This window comes from Solanum stenotomum, chromosome 2 (assembly GCF_019186545.1).
Source record: "Solanum stenotomum isolate F172 chromosome 2, ASM1918654v1, whole genome shotgun sequence".
Lineage (NCBI taxonomy): Eukaryota > Viridiplantae > Streptophyta > Magnoliopsida > Solanales > Solanaceae > Solanum > Solanum stenotomum.
The window spans coordinates 72,236,595-72,254,384 of record NC_064283.1 but is presented as its reverse complement, the minus strand read 5'-3'; the positions used below and the strand labels follow the sequence as shown (position 1 = coordinate 72,254,384).

General features: G+C 31.6%; 2 protein-coding genes and 1 pseudogene across 2 annotated transcripts in view; 1 reads left to right on the top strand and 2 right to left on the bottom strand.

The window, feature by feature from the left end:
* Positions 1–950, bottom strand: part of LOC125856276 (probable disease resistance RPP8-like protein 4) — a 10,290-nt gene extending 9,340 nt beyond the window's left edge. Inside the window, exon 1 of the mRNA XM_049535794.1 lies at positions 72–950. Within this exon, the coding sequence (XP_049391751.1) occupies positions 72–950 (879 nt within the window). The remainder of the gene's footprint in view (positions 1–71) is intronic.
* LOC125854278 (putative late blight resistance protein homolog R1B-23) overlaps positions 1–17,790 on the top strand; it is a 154,632-nt gene that overhangs the window by 125,255 nt on the left and 11,587 nt on the right. The gene's annotated exons all lie outside the window — the stretch shown is intronic.
* On the bottom strand, positions 16,871–17,783 carry LOC125856275 (putative late blight resistance protein homolog R1A-10; annotated as a pseudogene).

Below are 17,790 nucleotides of genomic sequence, written 5' to 3'. Positions count from 1 at the left end.
AACTTCCAACTATTATCTAAATCCAAGAGGTTCATCTTATGAGGGCTACTAGTATTTGCATATATTGCTACATCAGTTTCCCTAGTAGTCAATAAGACTCGACTCCCATTGTTGCGATTAGGAAATATTTGTGATATGCTATCCCAAACATCCCTACTCCAAATATCATCAACAACAACAAGGTATCTAGGACCCTTTAGACACTTTTGCACCAGATCAGCTAACTCACTGTCATTCATCTTAACATAATCTTTTGTGTTCACATTAACTCTTTTCTTTGAAATGCAATGTAAAGCTTCTAACAATACATTTCTATATTGAAATTCTTGAGATATTGTAACCCAAACAAAAATGTCAAAGTGATACCTGATTGGAGGATGATCATAAGTTTTTTTAGCGAGTGTTGTTTTGCCAATGCCACCCATACCTGATATGGTGACAATGTCTAGATACGACGTTGATCCTCTCAATCTTTTATCTATTATCTCCAAGTCACCATCAAGTCCCTGCACGATATCATCTTTCAAGTAACCTGACAGCATTGGATCACTCATAGAAGAAGCGCCAATCAAGGAATCCGCAGTTAATTCAAGAATTTGATCAGCATCATGAGAAAGAATCTCCATCACTTGTTTCTTTGTCGTATCCATTTTTTCAACAACTGGTAGCTTATCATGGTGTTGTAAAATTCCAAATGTCCATCTTTCGCCTTTGATGATTTCAGAGATCTTCATTTCAACAACATCCTCTGCCTCACTAACAACAACTCTAATATCTTCCTCCAAAGATTTGATTTTCTCATTGCTAGTGTTTTCAAGAACATCTTGAAAATATTCAGCTGAAGCACGAAGAGAATCGAGCATTTCAGTACTGTGATCATGAAAGAGTTCTGAAATATTTGGTTGATCAAGAGTTTGAAGAAGAGAAATTACAGCAGTATAAGCTGCCATCAAGTCAATATGGAGAGGAATTACAACAAAAATATTTTTTAGATGTAACTCAAGATATCAAATAATGTACTACTCTTGTGTATTTATAACTAGATCTGGAAACATGCGCTGCACGTTTATCCCAAAATACTTCATATAAATTCTGTATTGCAAAATTCATCATTGTTTCGATAGGAACTACACATATCTTCCTAATAAAAAGAATATATCTTTAACTATAAAATTGACTAAAAGTGCATAAAGTAAAAATAACTATCACACAAATTCAATATTCAAATGACGATACTAAAATACAACATCCTAGGCTAATATATACAAAGCAACAAACCATGGTAAATTCTCAATAATAATAACACAATAATAGAAAGTTATACAATATCAACAAACAAGAAGCATAAATGTTAAACTAAACAAATAAAAGGAGACGGGAGACGAGAGCATAGAGATGTTCTCATGTTTGTTTTTTCAATTGGTTTAAGTCTGTACATTATTGTGTCAAATGTCACTATTTATAGGACATCATTGAGGAACACAAAGAGTTGTCATAAATATGATATTAATCCATTTGAGATTATCGATGAGAGATGAGAGTAAAAAACATAATGAATATAATTAGTGAGAGTTACATACATTCACATAATGAAGAGTTTGTGGTAATTTATGTATACTAATATGATGATTTATTATTTACTATTTAATATTTAATTTATTAAACAATTTATAACATATAAATGTAATGTGGAAATAAAGCTGTAATCTAAGGATAAAATATGTAAAAGAATTCAAATATATTAAATGTGTAATGAAAAATCAATATGATTAAGTATTAAAAAATTCATAGTAACTATGATTATGAAAATCATCACTATTACTACATGGAAGATGTAAAGATAGTTGGTTTTTTTTCTTGCTAATAATAACTTGCAATTTAATAATGAGAGTTGAATCGTAAGTCTAGCTGGAAATAGGAGTATTAATTACCATAATATGAAAAGTCAAAATTCATTGAATCCCAAAATAAAATTAAATGAAAAAAATAATATTTTAAATAATTTCAAGAAAATAAATTAATAGTTAAAGGGTCTCATTGAATCCCAAAATAAATATTAAATGAAAAAAATAATATTTTAAATAATTTCAAGAAAATAAATTAATGGTTAAAGGGTATTTTCGTAATTCAACTTTTGACTTAATGTCTTCCCACTTTTAGTATAATATATATATGATATGATGATAAAACTTTAATTAATTTCCAACACCATGCTAGTTGAGTGTGTAAAATCAGAAGAGTAGGTGTAATATTAATGATGGGCAGTTGGGTGACTGATATACAACCATACCGCAATTTAATTTGCAGCACCATGTTAGCATTTATCAATAAAATAATGAGAAGCAGTTAAATATTACAACAGGATAAGTAGTCATATTGTAATGTTTTGGATTAATAATACATAACTAAGTCAATGCCAGTTGGATGCGTGAAAACAGATCTGTGTCGACTAACTAACATCCTTAATGACTCGGACTCGCTATTTTAGGATTGAAGGTGAAGGATGTTTACCATGCGAGAACCCTCCTTTGGTTTATTAATGTTTTCTTTTTTTTGATATAGACAATTTTTATACTAAATTAAGAAAATGACATTTAGTGTTTATTTGTCACGGTTCACTATCCACCATTTATAATCATTATCATTAACCACCACTACGTAACAACCAATAATTACTATCGACAATCAATCTCCATCGGTCACCACTATATATTAATACTAATTGTAGACATTAAAATTTTGTGGGACTCTACAAAATGCGTTTAATTCGAGTTGGGACTCTACAAATTGTGTTCAACTCAAATTAGGATTCTTGGAGGCTACTCACCCCTAAACCCTAGTTCACGCCTATATAAAGGGTACAAAATTCTCTTAAAATGCATCTCAAAAGATCCCATAAACTCTTGGGTATTTTTAAAGATCAAGATCTCGAATATTCCACAAAAGTCATGGAATACTCATATAGAGGTCAAATATAAATCATCCTAGTTCGAGAAAAACGCCACTAACGGCCCTCAAATCATAGATAAATCTTAAGAAAGTAGAATCAAGAGAGGAACAGAATTGTACCTGCATATTTATCAATAAAGTTATGTTTCTTCTTATTTTATTATGATTGCCATTTATTTTCTGTCTCTTTAAAATTTATTGCAAACAAATTGGCACGCCCAGTGGGATCAAATTTGCCCTTCATCTCCTCTCTTAAATCAAATCTGAAAATCTGAAGCTACAAAGGTGGAAGAATGAGTACTTCAAGCCTCGTCTTTGAGTTTCATCAAGTCTACACTCCGACAAGCCTTGAAGCGGGGGCATTTGTAGACATTGAAATTTTGTGGGACTCTACAAGATGTGTTCAATTCGAATTGGGACTCTAGAAGATGTGTGCAGTTTCAATTAGAATTCTTGGAGGCTACTCAATCTCAAACCCTAGTTTATGCCTATATAAAGGGTACTAAATTCCTTTAAAAGTCATCTCAAAATACCCCATAAACTCTTGGGTATTTTTAAAGATTAAGATCTCGAATATTCCACAAATTCATGGAATATTCATATAGAGGTCAAATCTAAATCATCCTAGTTCGAAAATACGCCACAAACGACCCTCGAATCATGGATAAATCTTAGGAGAGTAGAATTAGGGATGAACATAATTGTACCCGCAATCTTGATAAATAAAATTATGTTTCTTCATATTTTTTTGTGATTGTAATTTATTTCCTGTCACTTTAAAATTTGTTGCAAACACTAATAATTACTGACATCATGTTGGGTATTAATTGCCCTGAGTTTCTTACCATAAACTCAGCAAAGACTACAAAAAAAAGAAGATGAAATGTGATGAATTCTTATCAAAGAATATCCCACTATTTGTCCATGATCTAGGCTCCCAGCAATGTCAGTGCAAAGAATATCATCTGCAAAATGAGGAAAACCAGTAAAAGAGGTGGTGCACATAGATTTTTTTGTCAAAGAGAATATTCTCTAGCCTATAGCTCTGTTGCTCGGACTCTGCAAAAATGGCGTGTCCCGGATCCTCCAAAAATAGTGCATTTTTGGAGGATCTGATATGAGTGCAACAACAATTTTGGAGCAACTTAGGCCTATTGTACCATAAAATTTGTATGATGTTAGAATAAAAAGATATACTAGTACTAAAAGACTAATGATCATGCATTGTTGAACCATATGTTTAAGTAGATATATCCCCCAGTTGTGTATAGTAGAAACGTAAAACAATTTATGAACAAAATAAATTTGACTGACCTTAATAGCATTATCAAGAGGGACAAAAACTGTTTTATTACTGTTTTAAAGTAATTATTTTTCGCCAAAAGTTCCCCTAAATACCTTCAAATATATATTTAGTTGAATTATTATATAAACATTTTTGACATATTAGAAGCTTTGATCAAACATCGGATTTCTTGTGAAAAAAAGGAGGAAGATGACTTTAATATCTTATGTCGAAGAAATAAGTGGCTTACGAGAAATGGAACTAAAAGTCTATACCTGCCTCTCTTTGTTTATCTCAAGTTGTGTTTTTTTTCCTAAATGACTTTATCTAAGTTTTCTCTAATGACTTTCTGGTTTTCTGAAAGCATCACCAAACGTCAATTTAGTGAAAACTAATATTCATTTCAAGAAGATTAATATTCATTTCAGGACAGACAATCTCTAATATAATAATCTTACAGCAAAAATGAGCCTAGAATAATAACCATTAAATAGAGAAAATAATCTTATAGCAAATTGGCACTAAAACTATTTAAAAATTAAACAAGTGGACACGCACATCCTATGTGACATAATACACATAAGATGTTCGGTAGGATGCAAAACTACCACTTAAGATGTCACATAGAACGCGTGTGTCTAGTTATTCAACTTTTGAATAGTTTAAATGTCTACTTATGCAGACCCGAAATTGAAAGACATATATGACAGTTGATCAGGCCAAGTTGAAATGCACATTTATGTATTATGCCTTCTTTATTAAAATGCACAATGATAAGAATCTTCTCAAAAACTACTGTATTGAAATCAAAATTTCAATAGGAACCTTCAACTCATCTACACTGGACTATAATCATACAACAGAATGGCCATGACCCAACTAAATGGTCTACTATACAAAGCACCAAATATAACAGCCTTTAGTAACTAGAAAGAATCTAATAAGAAAAACCATTCATTAGTTAGTCTAACAGCCAATTTACATGTAAATACTTGAGCTAACTGTAGGAAGCATTTCATATTTGACACATCCTAAAATATATATTAGTATTTAATTCGACCCTCAAATCTCAGACAGATGTATTTCACTTTCTGCCTTCTCTTTACTGTTTCCTGGTGTGACGGCATTGTGGAGAAGAAATGAAATTGGACCATCAGATCTAGGAACTGATGCATATAATGACTTTAACAAGAATTGAAAAGCAAAACCACCTGTCCTTTGCTGCCGTAATAACCACTGGCAGCAACTTAGAACATGTTATCTCAGAACCCATCACAGGTGCAAGTAAAGAAATTGCCCTAAGTATTGTCATCCGGTATAAATAATGTGAATTATTAATCACATCCAAGACCTGCAAAGAGATGACATGTTTAAACCCCTAGAAACAGGAACAAGCTTGATATCAGACATGGTCAAACCAAGAGAACGAATAATGCAGAATATTAATCATATCCAGGAACTGCAAACAAAAGACCATGTCTTGACCAATGAGAAACAGATAACAAGCAGATAACATGCATGATCAAACCAAGTCTCTGAAACTAAGGTTGGCCATGATGAATTATTACAAGAATCTCAAGTACCCACAAAATCCAGTATTAACCCTTCAACCTGACAATTTTCATTTTTTCTTCTTTTGCCTATTACTTTTGGGAGGGGGTGTCATAGTGGATACACAGTTGAGGAAGGAATTGGAATGGTTATCTAAAGAGAAATCAATCCTAGGGGGATACTTCAAAAATGATTATCAAAAGAGAAATCAACTCACCCCTCCCTACCATTCTGCCTAATATCCATGCATCAACAGCCAAACCAAACCAAATCAATAGCCGTTTTTTCTTTCAATGCTAAACCAACTAAACCAAACCACAAGTTTGAGTTTTTATTCTTCGATTTGACTTGGTTCGTTAGTTTGATTTGGCTTAACTATTTGACTTGTAAATCCCTTGACGAATTTAGGATTTTAAATTTGTGGGTGCTTGCTTTTAAAATATAAATTTACCATAAATTACATAGTAGTATAATTGTAAAAGTGTTTAACTAAATGTTATAGTTAAAAATTCTCCATTTCTAAGAAAAAGTGAATTAACCTTGTGAGATTTCTTAGCCGGCCAAAAATTCTCAAGAAAAAACAAAAGAAGATTGATCATTTATCACGAAAAATTACAAAATTTTAAATGAAATATAAAGTAAATACACAAAGAATGTATTGGATCGAAAGAAGAAACCATTACAATTCCAAAGTATCCAGGATGGGTGCACTATTACGAAAACTCACAGCTAAGATATAAATTTGATCGCTTTGATCTTTAGATTCTTAATATGAACCGTTAAATTTTAAAAATATAGGTCCAAAATATATAATATTACTAGTTTTAAATTTTGATATACACAATTGATTTAATTATATAAATTTTCTTAGGAATTTTCAATGCAACACTATTGAACTTTGAAAGATTAAAGCAAAAAAATAAAAAGAAAATGAGTTGAAACGTCAAAAGTGTTACCGATAACCACTTGGAGAGGAGTTACTCAAAAAAATAATATAAATATAAGATTTAAATTTCTATCATTGCTTAGAGAGGTGCACCCAATTATTATCGTATTTTTATATAATACTTTAAACGTGGGTTCACGCAATCTGCATCAAGAAAAAAACACAATGGGAAGGATATTCGATTGGCCACACAATCTGATTAAAGTTAAGAATCTTGCTGCTGAGATTAAAGGAATACATGATCAAGTCAAAGAACTTCGTAAAAACAATCAAGCACTTCAGGCCACCCCTGTTATTGAGCTCCCTAAAAAAGATGCAGTAGCTCAGGTATAATTCAAACTTCTTGTAACAAATAACTAATTTGTGGCCTAAAGTCAAAATTTGAAATTTGGAATTTTCTTTTTTTGGGATGGATAAGGTGTTAGGGGCGTGAAATTGGGATAAAGAAAAAATACTCCATTTGTCTCAATTTATATTGAAATTTAAATATTTGTAAACTACATAAAAAATAGTATAAGTCACAATAATTGATAATTCAAAATATTTAAAAGATCTATGAAAAACTTACGGTCAAAGATAAACTTGTTTAAATCTCAAAATCTGAAAAGTACCACATAAAATGAGACTGAGGGAGTAATTTTGTTTTAAAAGTATATTTAATTTTTTTTAGGGGTCGTGGTGGGGGAAGTTGGGCTAGACAGTGAGGTGGGGTACGAATATTTTTTTAGAAACTTTTTAAAAAATTGGGGGGGGGGGGGGGGAGTGAGAAGTAGGGGTACTGGGTAGGGCATGTGGTAAGGTACGAAAACAAATTACTTTTAAAAAAAAGTTCATCATCTCTTCTTTAGCATTTAATTATTTAAATGTTTTCTTTTATTATATATATCTATGTGTACGTCATATAATTAGAAAATTTCACATATATATATATATATATATATATATATATATGTGTGTGTGTGTGTGGGTGGATGCTATGTAGTATATGTTTTTAAATTACTTAATCAAGTGAAAAAGTGTTTTAAAGACGACCAATAATTGAGAGACTAAAGTAATAATTCACCTCAATATATTAATGAGTGTTTTCAATAAAGGGCTCACACACATCATTTTCATATACGGAAGTAAAAATATAACTTTAATTTTTTTAAAAAAAATAAAATAAAATTCATGTAGTGATATATATGATTTTTTTCAAAAATTATTTTTTGACTTGGTTGATTATCATTATTTGAGTTTTTATTCTTATTTTAGTTTTTTCTTTTATTCTTTAATTTAAAAATATAAGAAATAAGTGTGAATGGAAGAAGAGAAAAAGTACGATTTTTTTAAAAAGAAAAACTAATATTTTTTTGGGCTATATTATAATTTAAAACTATATTTTGCTGTTATATTTTAATTTAACCTTGTATTAGTAAAAATAAAAGGGGTAATTTATAATAAATTTTATAAGAAACTTACAAAAAAAAATTTGACCATTAAAATAATAAATTTAAATTATTCATTGAATCAAAGAAGTACAAAAAATACATGTTAAAAAGACCAAATATACTTCTACATGAATTGTTTTTAAATATTTTTTTTAAAAAATAAATCAAAATTAACCTTTTTTGTTTCCTTTAGAGAAAAATGGTATATGTGAGCAATTTGTGTAATAGTAAGGATATATATGAGCTATGAGAAGTATATCAGACCTTCTTTCTAATTATTAGGTTTGATCATATATTATTATAAGTGGGAAGCTCCTAACCTAAAAGTTGATATACCATTTTCTCCTTATACTAAATTATTTTTTTATAAAATAATTTTTATTTACACCATAATTAAAAAATCAATTAAATTAGTTTTCAATAACATGAATTGAACGGATGCTTTGGAAGTGGAGTAATAATACTTTAATTATCACACTTAATTCAACGATTTAATAAGGATTGAGGGCAATCATCTTTCTTGATTTAACAAGGATTGAGGACAATCAACTTTCCCTGCTTATTTTTTAGTTTATTCATTTTATATTAAAATTTTGATCATTATCATATTATATCAAGTAGAAACCTTCCAAAAGAAAAATTGAATTACAAATCGCCTATTAAAAGTTAAATATCATTTTAACCTTCAAGCAACTATTATTTCAAAAAGTCTATAATATAAAAAATATAAATATGCACATTTCATGCAATAAAAAAAATGTTTTTACATTTAATAATTATAATAACCATAACTTTATTATATGAAACGTTGGTGGTTTGATTATTTAATTGTTACGTTAACTAATGGCCGACCTTTCATTGCTACAGTAAGTACAAAGAAGCTGAAAAGTTGAATTGAATATTAATTAGTAAATTAATTCATTAGTAAATAAATGAAAGTAAATTTCAAAGACTAGGAAAAAACATTATATAAAGGCTAAATGAGTTCACTAATTTCCCATATGCTCTTTGTAACTTTTGAGATTGAATGCAAATCATTTTATCTTAGATTTTATTTTTTTTCCCTTTTCTTTTTACGTCCTTTGATAGTTTGCATAAAGAAGAGATGCAAAGTATGTAAAATTGTTTTTATGCCTTCTAATAGTTTGCATAAAATTAAAGAAGAGATGAGAAGTATGTAAGATTGTTGATGCCAAATTAGAGTAGCTGTCATATTCAATTTTTACTACTCTTGAATTATCAGCTAGATATAATATAATCTTTCAAGAAATCATGGTCAAAATCACCATCTCTTCTCCCTTTCAACTATCAGTATTACACCTTTTTTGTGGTAGCTGATCTAGCGACAATCTTTGATCGTGGAGGGCTTGATTTCTCCGGAAGGTTGATCATAGTTGACATTAATGAATTCATTGTTATAGTATAATCTGATTACAATTCTTTAAGATACAAAGATAATATACTCTCTACAAAATAGTTATTTCATCTAAAGAAATGGTGTTATTTGAACGCGTTGATTGATGCTCCTCTTCATGTTGATTACTGGCTATAACCTTTTATCATCATTGCAATATTCAACTTTAACTCGAATATTTCTTGAAAAGAACTCATTAATCCTTTTTGTGTATGCATGTCATATTTGGTTAATTAGAATTACAATACTTTGATTTCACATGTATTGGAATTTCATTTGTTTGGGGGCTTTTTGTTTACATGCACAATTGTTAAGATTATAACAATTAGTTTCAAATTCTTAATAATCATATATTATTTGCGTTTTGTAAATTTTAACAAGAAATTTTAAATATTTTAAATATCATATCAAGTTTTTTGTTTAAATATTTCAGATTCATTGTTTTGCTATTTGGTATGAGCATCACAATTCATTATCCAAATATTATATCACGAAATTTAATACTTAATGTTATTAGGTGCAAATATTTAATACTAATACTTCTTTATAAACAGAATATTTGCACCTAATAACATTAAAATGTAACTCATTTTATACATTTTACTTATCTAACTAATATAGTTATTCAATTTTGTAGTTCTGATAGTAATTAATCATTTATCGCTCAACGAAGAAGTCATTCAAATTGGATGAGTTACGTTCATCAATTTTAGTTTTTAATTTTTTTTCGTTATTGATTACACTATGGTTTTAATATAACTTATATCATGTATACTACTTGCTTGAGACACACGTGCAACACACGTGTTGAGAAACTAGTATAATATATAAATATGTCTATTAACTTGGACTCAACTCATATTTTGTCATTCAATTTTGGGTGTGCACAAATATATACTTAAACTTGTATAAAATTGAATAAATAGACACACGCCCTACATGACAGACTTGAACCTGAGACATTTGATTAAGGATGAATAAATACTTACCACCTAAGTTGCTCAGACTCTTCACTTTTGATGCTGCACTCGTGTCGACACGAAATGGATGTGGGTGTGGGTGTATATGTGGGATCCGAGTCCGACACGATGGGGAACCAAAAGTGAAGAGTCTGAGGAAATCAATGGTAAAGATAAGAGAAATAAAAAAAAAAGGATTTCGGCTCAATTGATTATAAGAACTATGAATGAAAAAGAGAAAAAACTTAAAAATAATTTATTTTTGGCTCTATTGTAATTTAGATTTTGCATGCGTTTTTTTTTTTTTTTTTTTTGTATAATAAATTTTACAAGAAAATTGGTGAAAAAAAATAAATTTATTTCTCTTATCGATATGACATGGGTGTAGGTGTGGGGAAAGTCTGGAGAATTTTAATGATTCCTCTAATCAATACAAAAGTTAAGATGAAATTGAAGGAAATGGAATACCTTTTATATAGAAATTTCTATGTCACTCCTTTGCACAATAATTTTTTATTTTTTTGGCTTCTTTGATATCATTATTTGAGTTTCTTATTTTTGTTTCATTTTTTTTCTTTCATTCTTTAGTGTAAAGATAAGACAAATAAAAAGAAATAACTATGAATGAAAAAGAGAAAACTTAAAAATAATTTATTTTTGGCTCTATTGTAATTTAAATTATGTATCCGCAATTTTTTTTTGGGCATCTATAATAAATTTTACAAGAAGATTGGTGAAAAAATAAATAAATTTTACCATCAACATAATAAATTCAAATTAGTATTAAATCAAAAAAGTCAAAAAAATAAAGGAAAAATTGTATGAAATAGCAAACTATTAATTAAAATTAAATGCTATAACCATAGTTTTTTTTATTTGTAATTCGCAACAAACATTCCATGTTTTTTGTCATCCCGTTTGTATACCGAAATATACAAATGCAGGACCCATTTTGTATAACGAAATATACAAAAGCAGGACCCATTTGTATACCGAAATATACAAATGCATGACCCATTAGTATACCGAAATATACAAATGCAGGACCCATTTGTATACCGAAATATACAAATGCAGGATCCATTTGTATACCGAAATATACAAATAGACCCAAATACATATTTTTTATGTATATGTATACCGAAATATACAGATTAATAGTCATAGCAAACATAAAGTTTGTTATGGAGCAATTATACAAACTATAACTATAACATACAGATATGATTTTTATGTTTGCTAAACCTAAAATTTACTCAAAAATAAATAAAAATGTGTGAGAATAATCAAATATACCATTACATGGATAATTTTTTTGATTCAAACTTAATTTTTCTCTTTCGTCATTGGGAAAGAATATATGTGAGTCATTTGTGTAACAGTAGGGGTATATATGAGTCACTTTCAGCTCTAATAAAATGTGACTTACTTTAGATGTATATATAACTTGTGAAGATATAAACCATTCTGTTTTCTGATGTGATTCATATACATGTTAAAAAGGGTCCGTCTTTGGAGAATGATGAAGTGGTCGGGTTTGATAAGGAAGCTAACAAAGTGATCGATCGACTTTTTGAAAAAGGTGTTACACTTCAAATTCGGAAGAGAAATCGAGATATCTTTCCATGGAGTCGGTGGAATGGAGAGAGAAAAAGAAATCTTTTATTTCATCTGTGTAGAGTCCTCTGTCTTTACAATATGCTAAGTTCCATATATATACACAATGTATAAACTATAATAAGCTGAAACTAAGTATACCAGAATTGATATTTTCTAATAGCTTCTAAGTATCAACAAAAGGACCGGCGGAAAGTGTCAATATTATCCCATTGGTGGGGATGCCCGGACTTGGAAAAACTACACTGGCAAGAAAAATCTATAATGATCCTAAGCTTACATATGAATTTTACAGCATTGTTTGGGTTTACGTCGGTCAGGAATGCAAAGCAAAGGATATTTATCTTAGGATTCTTAAATTCTTCAAAAAAAACATAGAAGATCATCTCAAATGTGGACACATTGGCTAAGGCAATAGGTGGTTATATCAAGAAAGGAGGTAGATGTCTCATTGTTTTAGATGATGTGTGGGAAGACGAAGTCATTGATCATGTAAGTAAAGTTTTCGCAGAAAACAAAAAGGGTCATCGGATTATGATGACCACACGTGACTCATGTGTTGCTAAATTTGCCAATCCAGAACCTCATGTGCTGAAATTATTGAAGACAGAAGTAAGTTTTGAATTGTTGGTAACGAGAGTTTTTGGCAAGGGAAGTTGTCCAAATGAATTAGTGAGAACTGGGAAAAAAATTGCAGAAAAATGTGGTGGAGTACCACTTGTTGTAGTGGTAATTGCAGGAGCATTAAGAGGTCGTTTGGACAAAAAGGATTGGGAAAGAGTTGACAGAATGTGGTGCAACATTTTGGTGATCATACCGAAGATAGCTGCCTGAAATTTGTGAAGATGAGTTATGATCATTTGCCCCAAGAAGTGCAGATGTGCTTCTTGTATTGTGGTGTCTTTCCTCGAGGCTTTGATATCCCTTGTTGGAAATTTATTCGTTTGTGGATAGCAGAGGGGTTGATAAAGCCGCCGCCTGAGTCCACTCTAGAAGTAGAGGAGATAGCAGAGTTTTATTTGACCGATCTTCTCAACAGATATTTAGTAATAATAATGCAGAAGAGGTCTGATGGTCAAATAAAAACATATCGTCTTCACGACATGTTATATTTATGAGTGTTTTCAAGAACCTGATCAATCTAAACTGGACCCAGATACTTGCCGTCGATTGTGTATTCAACCATCTAATCTGTCTGACTTTCTCTCCACAGCACCTGTTGCAGAACATGTCAGATCTTTCTATTGTTTTTCCTCAAAACAAAAACCAATTGACTTGTCTCCTAATGACATCAAACTCATTCACAAAGCCTTTCCACTTATGAGAGTCTTGGATGTTGAATCTCTCAAGTTTATTTTCTCCAAAGACTTCAACCAATTATTTCATTTGAGGTATATTGCTATCTCAGGTGACTTTAAGGCCCTCCCTCCTACCTTTGGTAAATTCTAGAATTTACAAACTCTAATACTTAATACAAGTACCTTAGAGCCCACTCTAGAAGTAAAAGCAGAAATATGGAACTTGTTACAGTTGAGGCATCTCCACACCAACATACCTGCAAAATTGCCATCCCCGACTACCACCACAGGTAAACCTTCTTGTCTACAGACTCTTTCTATGGTTGCGCCAGAAAGTTGTGAGAAAGATGTGCTAGTAAATGCGTGTAATGTAAGAAAATTGAGCATTCGAGGGCAAATGGCGGCTTTTCTTGGTGCTTACAAGGGTGATAACAACAATCTTGAAGAGCTACAGTGTCTGGAACATTTAAAATTGTTGAATGATGTTCTTTTCATAAATAAAACACTTCACCTTCCACCAGCATTCTCCAATCTGGTAAGTACGGTGAAGAAGTTAACTCGGACAAACACAAGGTTTGCTTGGAGTGAGGCGGATAAATTGGGCACATTGGAATTTCTTGAGGTCCTAAAGTTTAAAGAAAATGCATTCACGGGTCATCTCTGGAAGCCAAAGAGTGGATTTAGCGCACTCCAAGTCTTGTGGATTGAAAGGTCAGAATTAGAATCTTGGGAGACTTCGGATTATAACTTCCCCGTGCTTAGGCAACTTGTTCTTATCTCTTGTGATGAGCTCGATGCTGTGCCACTTGAGCTGGCTGATATACCTAGTCTTCAAGAGATGAGGCTGGATAACACAAGCAAAGCAGTAAAATCCGCAAAAAATGTTCGGGATAGCAAGACATCTAAAAGCATGAAACTCAAGCTAAGCATATTCCCTCCTGAAAATGAATCCAAGGTTGCACAGTGATATTGAAAGGTCAGTGTTTTATTAAAAATGTATTTTAGACTGGTTTAGAGTCGCCACTTAATTTTTTAAGAAAAAATCAAGAAAACTAATTTTCAATAGATTAAAACAGGGAATCAGTTGAAAATATAGGGGGGTTTGGGGGTTCATATTAGTGTTCTAGGAAGGGTTTGAAAGCACCTAGAACACCCGCTAATGCGGTTATCCGACAATTAGTTATTTGGCTAAAATGACTTAACTTAGCTCGAATTGCAAAACTGAACTATTTTATGGTTAGGACCATTTTAAAGGAGAAACAAAAAAATGTCGCAATATTATTTAAATGAAGTATTTTATAAACTTATTTATTTATTATTTATTTATTTTTAAAGTCAAGTGAAAGATGAGTAATTTAGTTAAGTAATTAATTCAAAATGGGTGTCTTTCGGGGATTCGAATTGTTCATCCTTAAAATTAGCGGCAAATACTAACAAGCAAAATAAACAGTGTAAAGTAAAGAGGAAAAGAGGGTTCGGCCCAAATCTGGTTTCTGTCCGCCTGGACTAGTATTTGGGCCCATTTTTGTTTTGGACCAAAGGCCCATTTGAGTGGCACCTGTTCAAAATTAAAAGAAATAATTTCATTTGAGCCTTTGGCCCATCCTTCACATGTCCTAAACTTCTAGCAGAATATTAATAATTAAAAGACAAGGGCTTAGGCCCGAAAATAACAAAATACAATTTTTCGTATAATGAGTGGGCCAAAGCCCAATCTTTTCAATTCTCCTCCGCTTTCACGCTTTTCCACCTTCGAGACCTGTTCGTCGATTTTTATAGGCCGGTTGACTCGATAAAGGAATTTGAGCCTTTATGGCTCTCTCGAAATGTGACTTGAGTTCATAGAGAACTCGGATAGATTTTGTAACATCCGGCAATGTGAAATAATTGAAGAGGCTTAGAATTGGAAATTTTCATTTTTGGAAAGAATTTAAAGTTTTGGAAATTTTGGCTAAGTATGGAAAATGTGAAATTTTGGCCAACTTTGAACAGCCATAAATTCTAGCTCAGGATGAGTTAGGTGGAATTCCAGTTATGGTTGCAAANACACGACACAAATTAAACTCCGACCTACATTGTCTAGGATTTCAACCATCAATCTCTGTTACTCGATTAAAGGAATTCTCAATGAATTCGAGGATCGAATTACTATTTCAGGAGTAACCTAAGGAAAAGACAGTTGAAGAAGAAGAAGAAGAATTAAGAGAGAAGAAGAGAGTTTAGGAAGAGAGAACAATTCTGTACAATGCATTGATTACAAGCTATATAGTAATTGAATGACTGAAATCCTAACTGCCTAACTGCTTTCACTATAGCTGGTATGCAGATATAACCCCGAACTATCGTAAACGGTATGCAGATACCCTCCGTCATACTTTTGAGACATTGGTGCCCCTACCGTCTAAAAAATAGAGCATATGTACCTTTTATACTAAAGGACATACACATGTCATAATCTTATCCACAGATCCGACATTTATTCAATATCGGATTGACAAATAAGATTGTGCCACGTGTCCCTATTTAGTCTTCCGTTAGAATATGCTCTAGTTTTTGGATGGCAGGGGCACCAATGTCCCAAAAGTATGACGGAGGGTATCTGCATACCATTTACGATAGTTTGAGGGTATATTTGTCCTTTTTCCCTTCGAAATGTGATACATAAATTTCGAACGTGATCGCATAGTATTAGCAAGGTTAAGGTAGATTATGATCGTACGTGATGAAAGAAATCGGGATGTAAAACAAACAGTGACAAATTTCAATTCATATTTGTTGACAAATTTAAAAAAATGAAGCTCCTGGTGATTTCTATACTGGTAAAGTGAACTTCTCAGCGCTAAAACATACTCACATTTCTTAACCAACAAAGAGAGATGGCAGATGCAGTTGTGAACTTTGTGGTGGAGAACTTGTTGCAGCTATTAAGTGAAAATGTGGGGCGGATTAAAGGTGTAAATGACGAATTTAACAATTTGTTGGAAGAAGTTCAACGCCTGAAAGTGTTCCTTAACGATGCCCTTTAACTTGGCCTCATCTGGCATCTATGCCCTTTAACACAATCCGTCAAATCCAAGTCTATAATCCATCTTCTTTTCTTGAACTTGTATTGAACTATTTTCAAGAGCTAAGGAAACGGATGTCAATGCCGATCAGTTAAATGGGAAAGCTAAGTAACCAACAATATCTTAGCTTGAATGTAATGCAGAGAAAACCAGTGTGTACGTTTCTAGAAATGTTATCGATATCCAGCATCTCAAATCACATAAAGAACAGCACATCAACGAAAAACATGTATTATACATGAACAGAGGAAAACAGATTCAAAGTGTGAAACCAGCAATTCTTATACTCCATAGGCAATGCATAATAGATTGAACATCCTTATTCATTTCGAAAACAAAATAGATATTACAGTACATCAATAGTTACCATTTACAAAATACAAAAACACAATTGGCCGAGACATGTATTGAACGTGTTTATTCCTAAAACATGAATTTAACAAATGATCAGAATATAAAAACAAAATATGAACTGCACGGTTCTTAAGGATATTATTTCCCATTTCCTCTTGTTCCGATATTTCTTGTAGAATCCTCAGCAGTAATGCAGCATTCATGTAACTCAATTGATTCCAAAGTACAAATTTCCCCAAAATCTGTTGGAATTTCTTGCAGGTCCTGGCAATTCTTCAGAACAAGACGTTTTAGATTTGGGAAGTTATCACTGCTAGCTTCCCAACACTTAAGATTTGGGTAGCTCAGTAACAACAACTTCAAGCTTTTGAATATGTCTTTGTCACTCAATCTCCATACATCATCTTCGGATTCACAATCTTTAAGTTTGAGCTCTTCAAGATTTGGCAACATGATAACAGATGATGATATCTCTTCCCAAATAAAATGAGTACAGCAAGCTAAAGTCAACTTCCTAAGTGATGTCGGAAAAACAAATCTTTTGATGGGCTTTTCCAAAATATAGCTCCAGTAAAGCTTGAATGCCTCAAGTTTTCTCAAGCTGGACATATCCAAGAGACGATAGAGAATATTTTCTCTGACTATAGAAGATGCACGAATGCTCAATCTCTTTAGATTGGGAATTCTAGAAAAGACTTCATTTGTACAACTAGAGTAACAAATATTGAAAACTTCCTCTAGATTTGGCATCCCCGTCACAAGATTGTTATCTATTCTAGGATTTGGTATATAATTACTAGCTTTCCCTAAATGTATATACCTCAAGTTCTTCATCGTCCATATCTTCCCAGGTAAAGTCACATGTGAAGAATAACAATCATAAATTAGAGTTTGCAAATTTTGAAGCTTTGAGATTGATTCA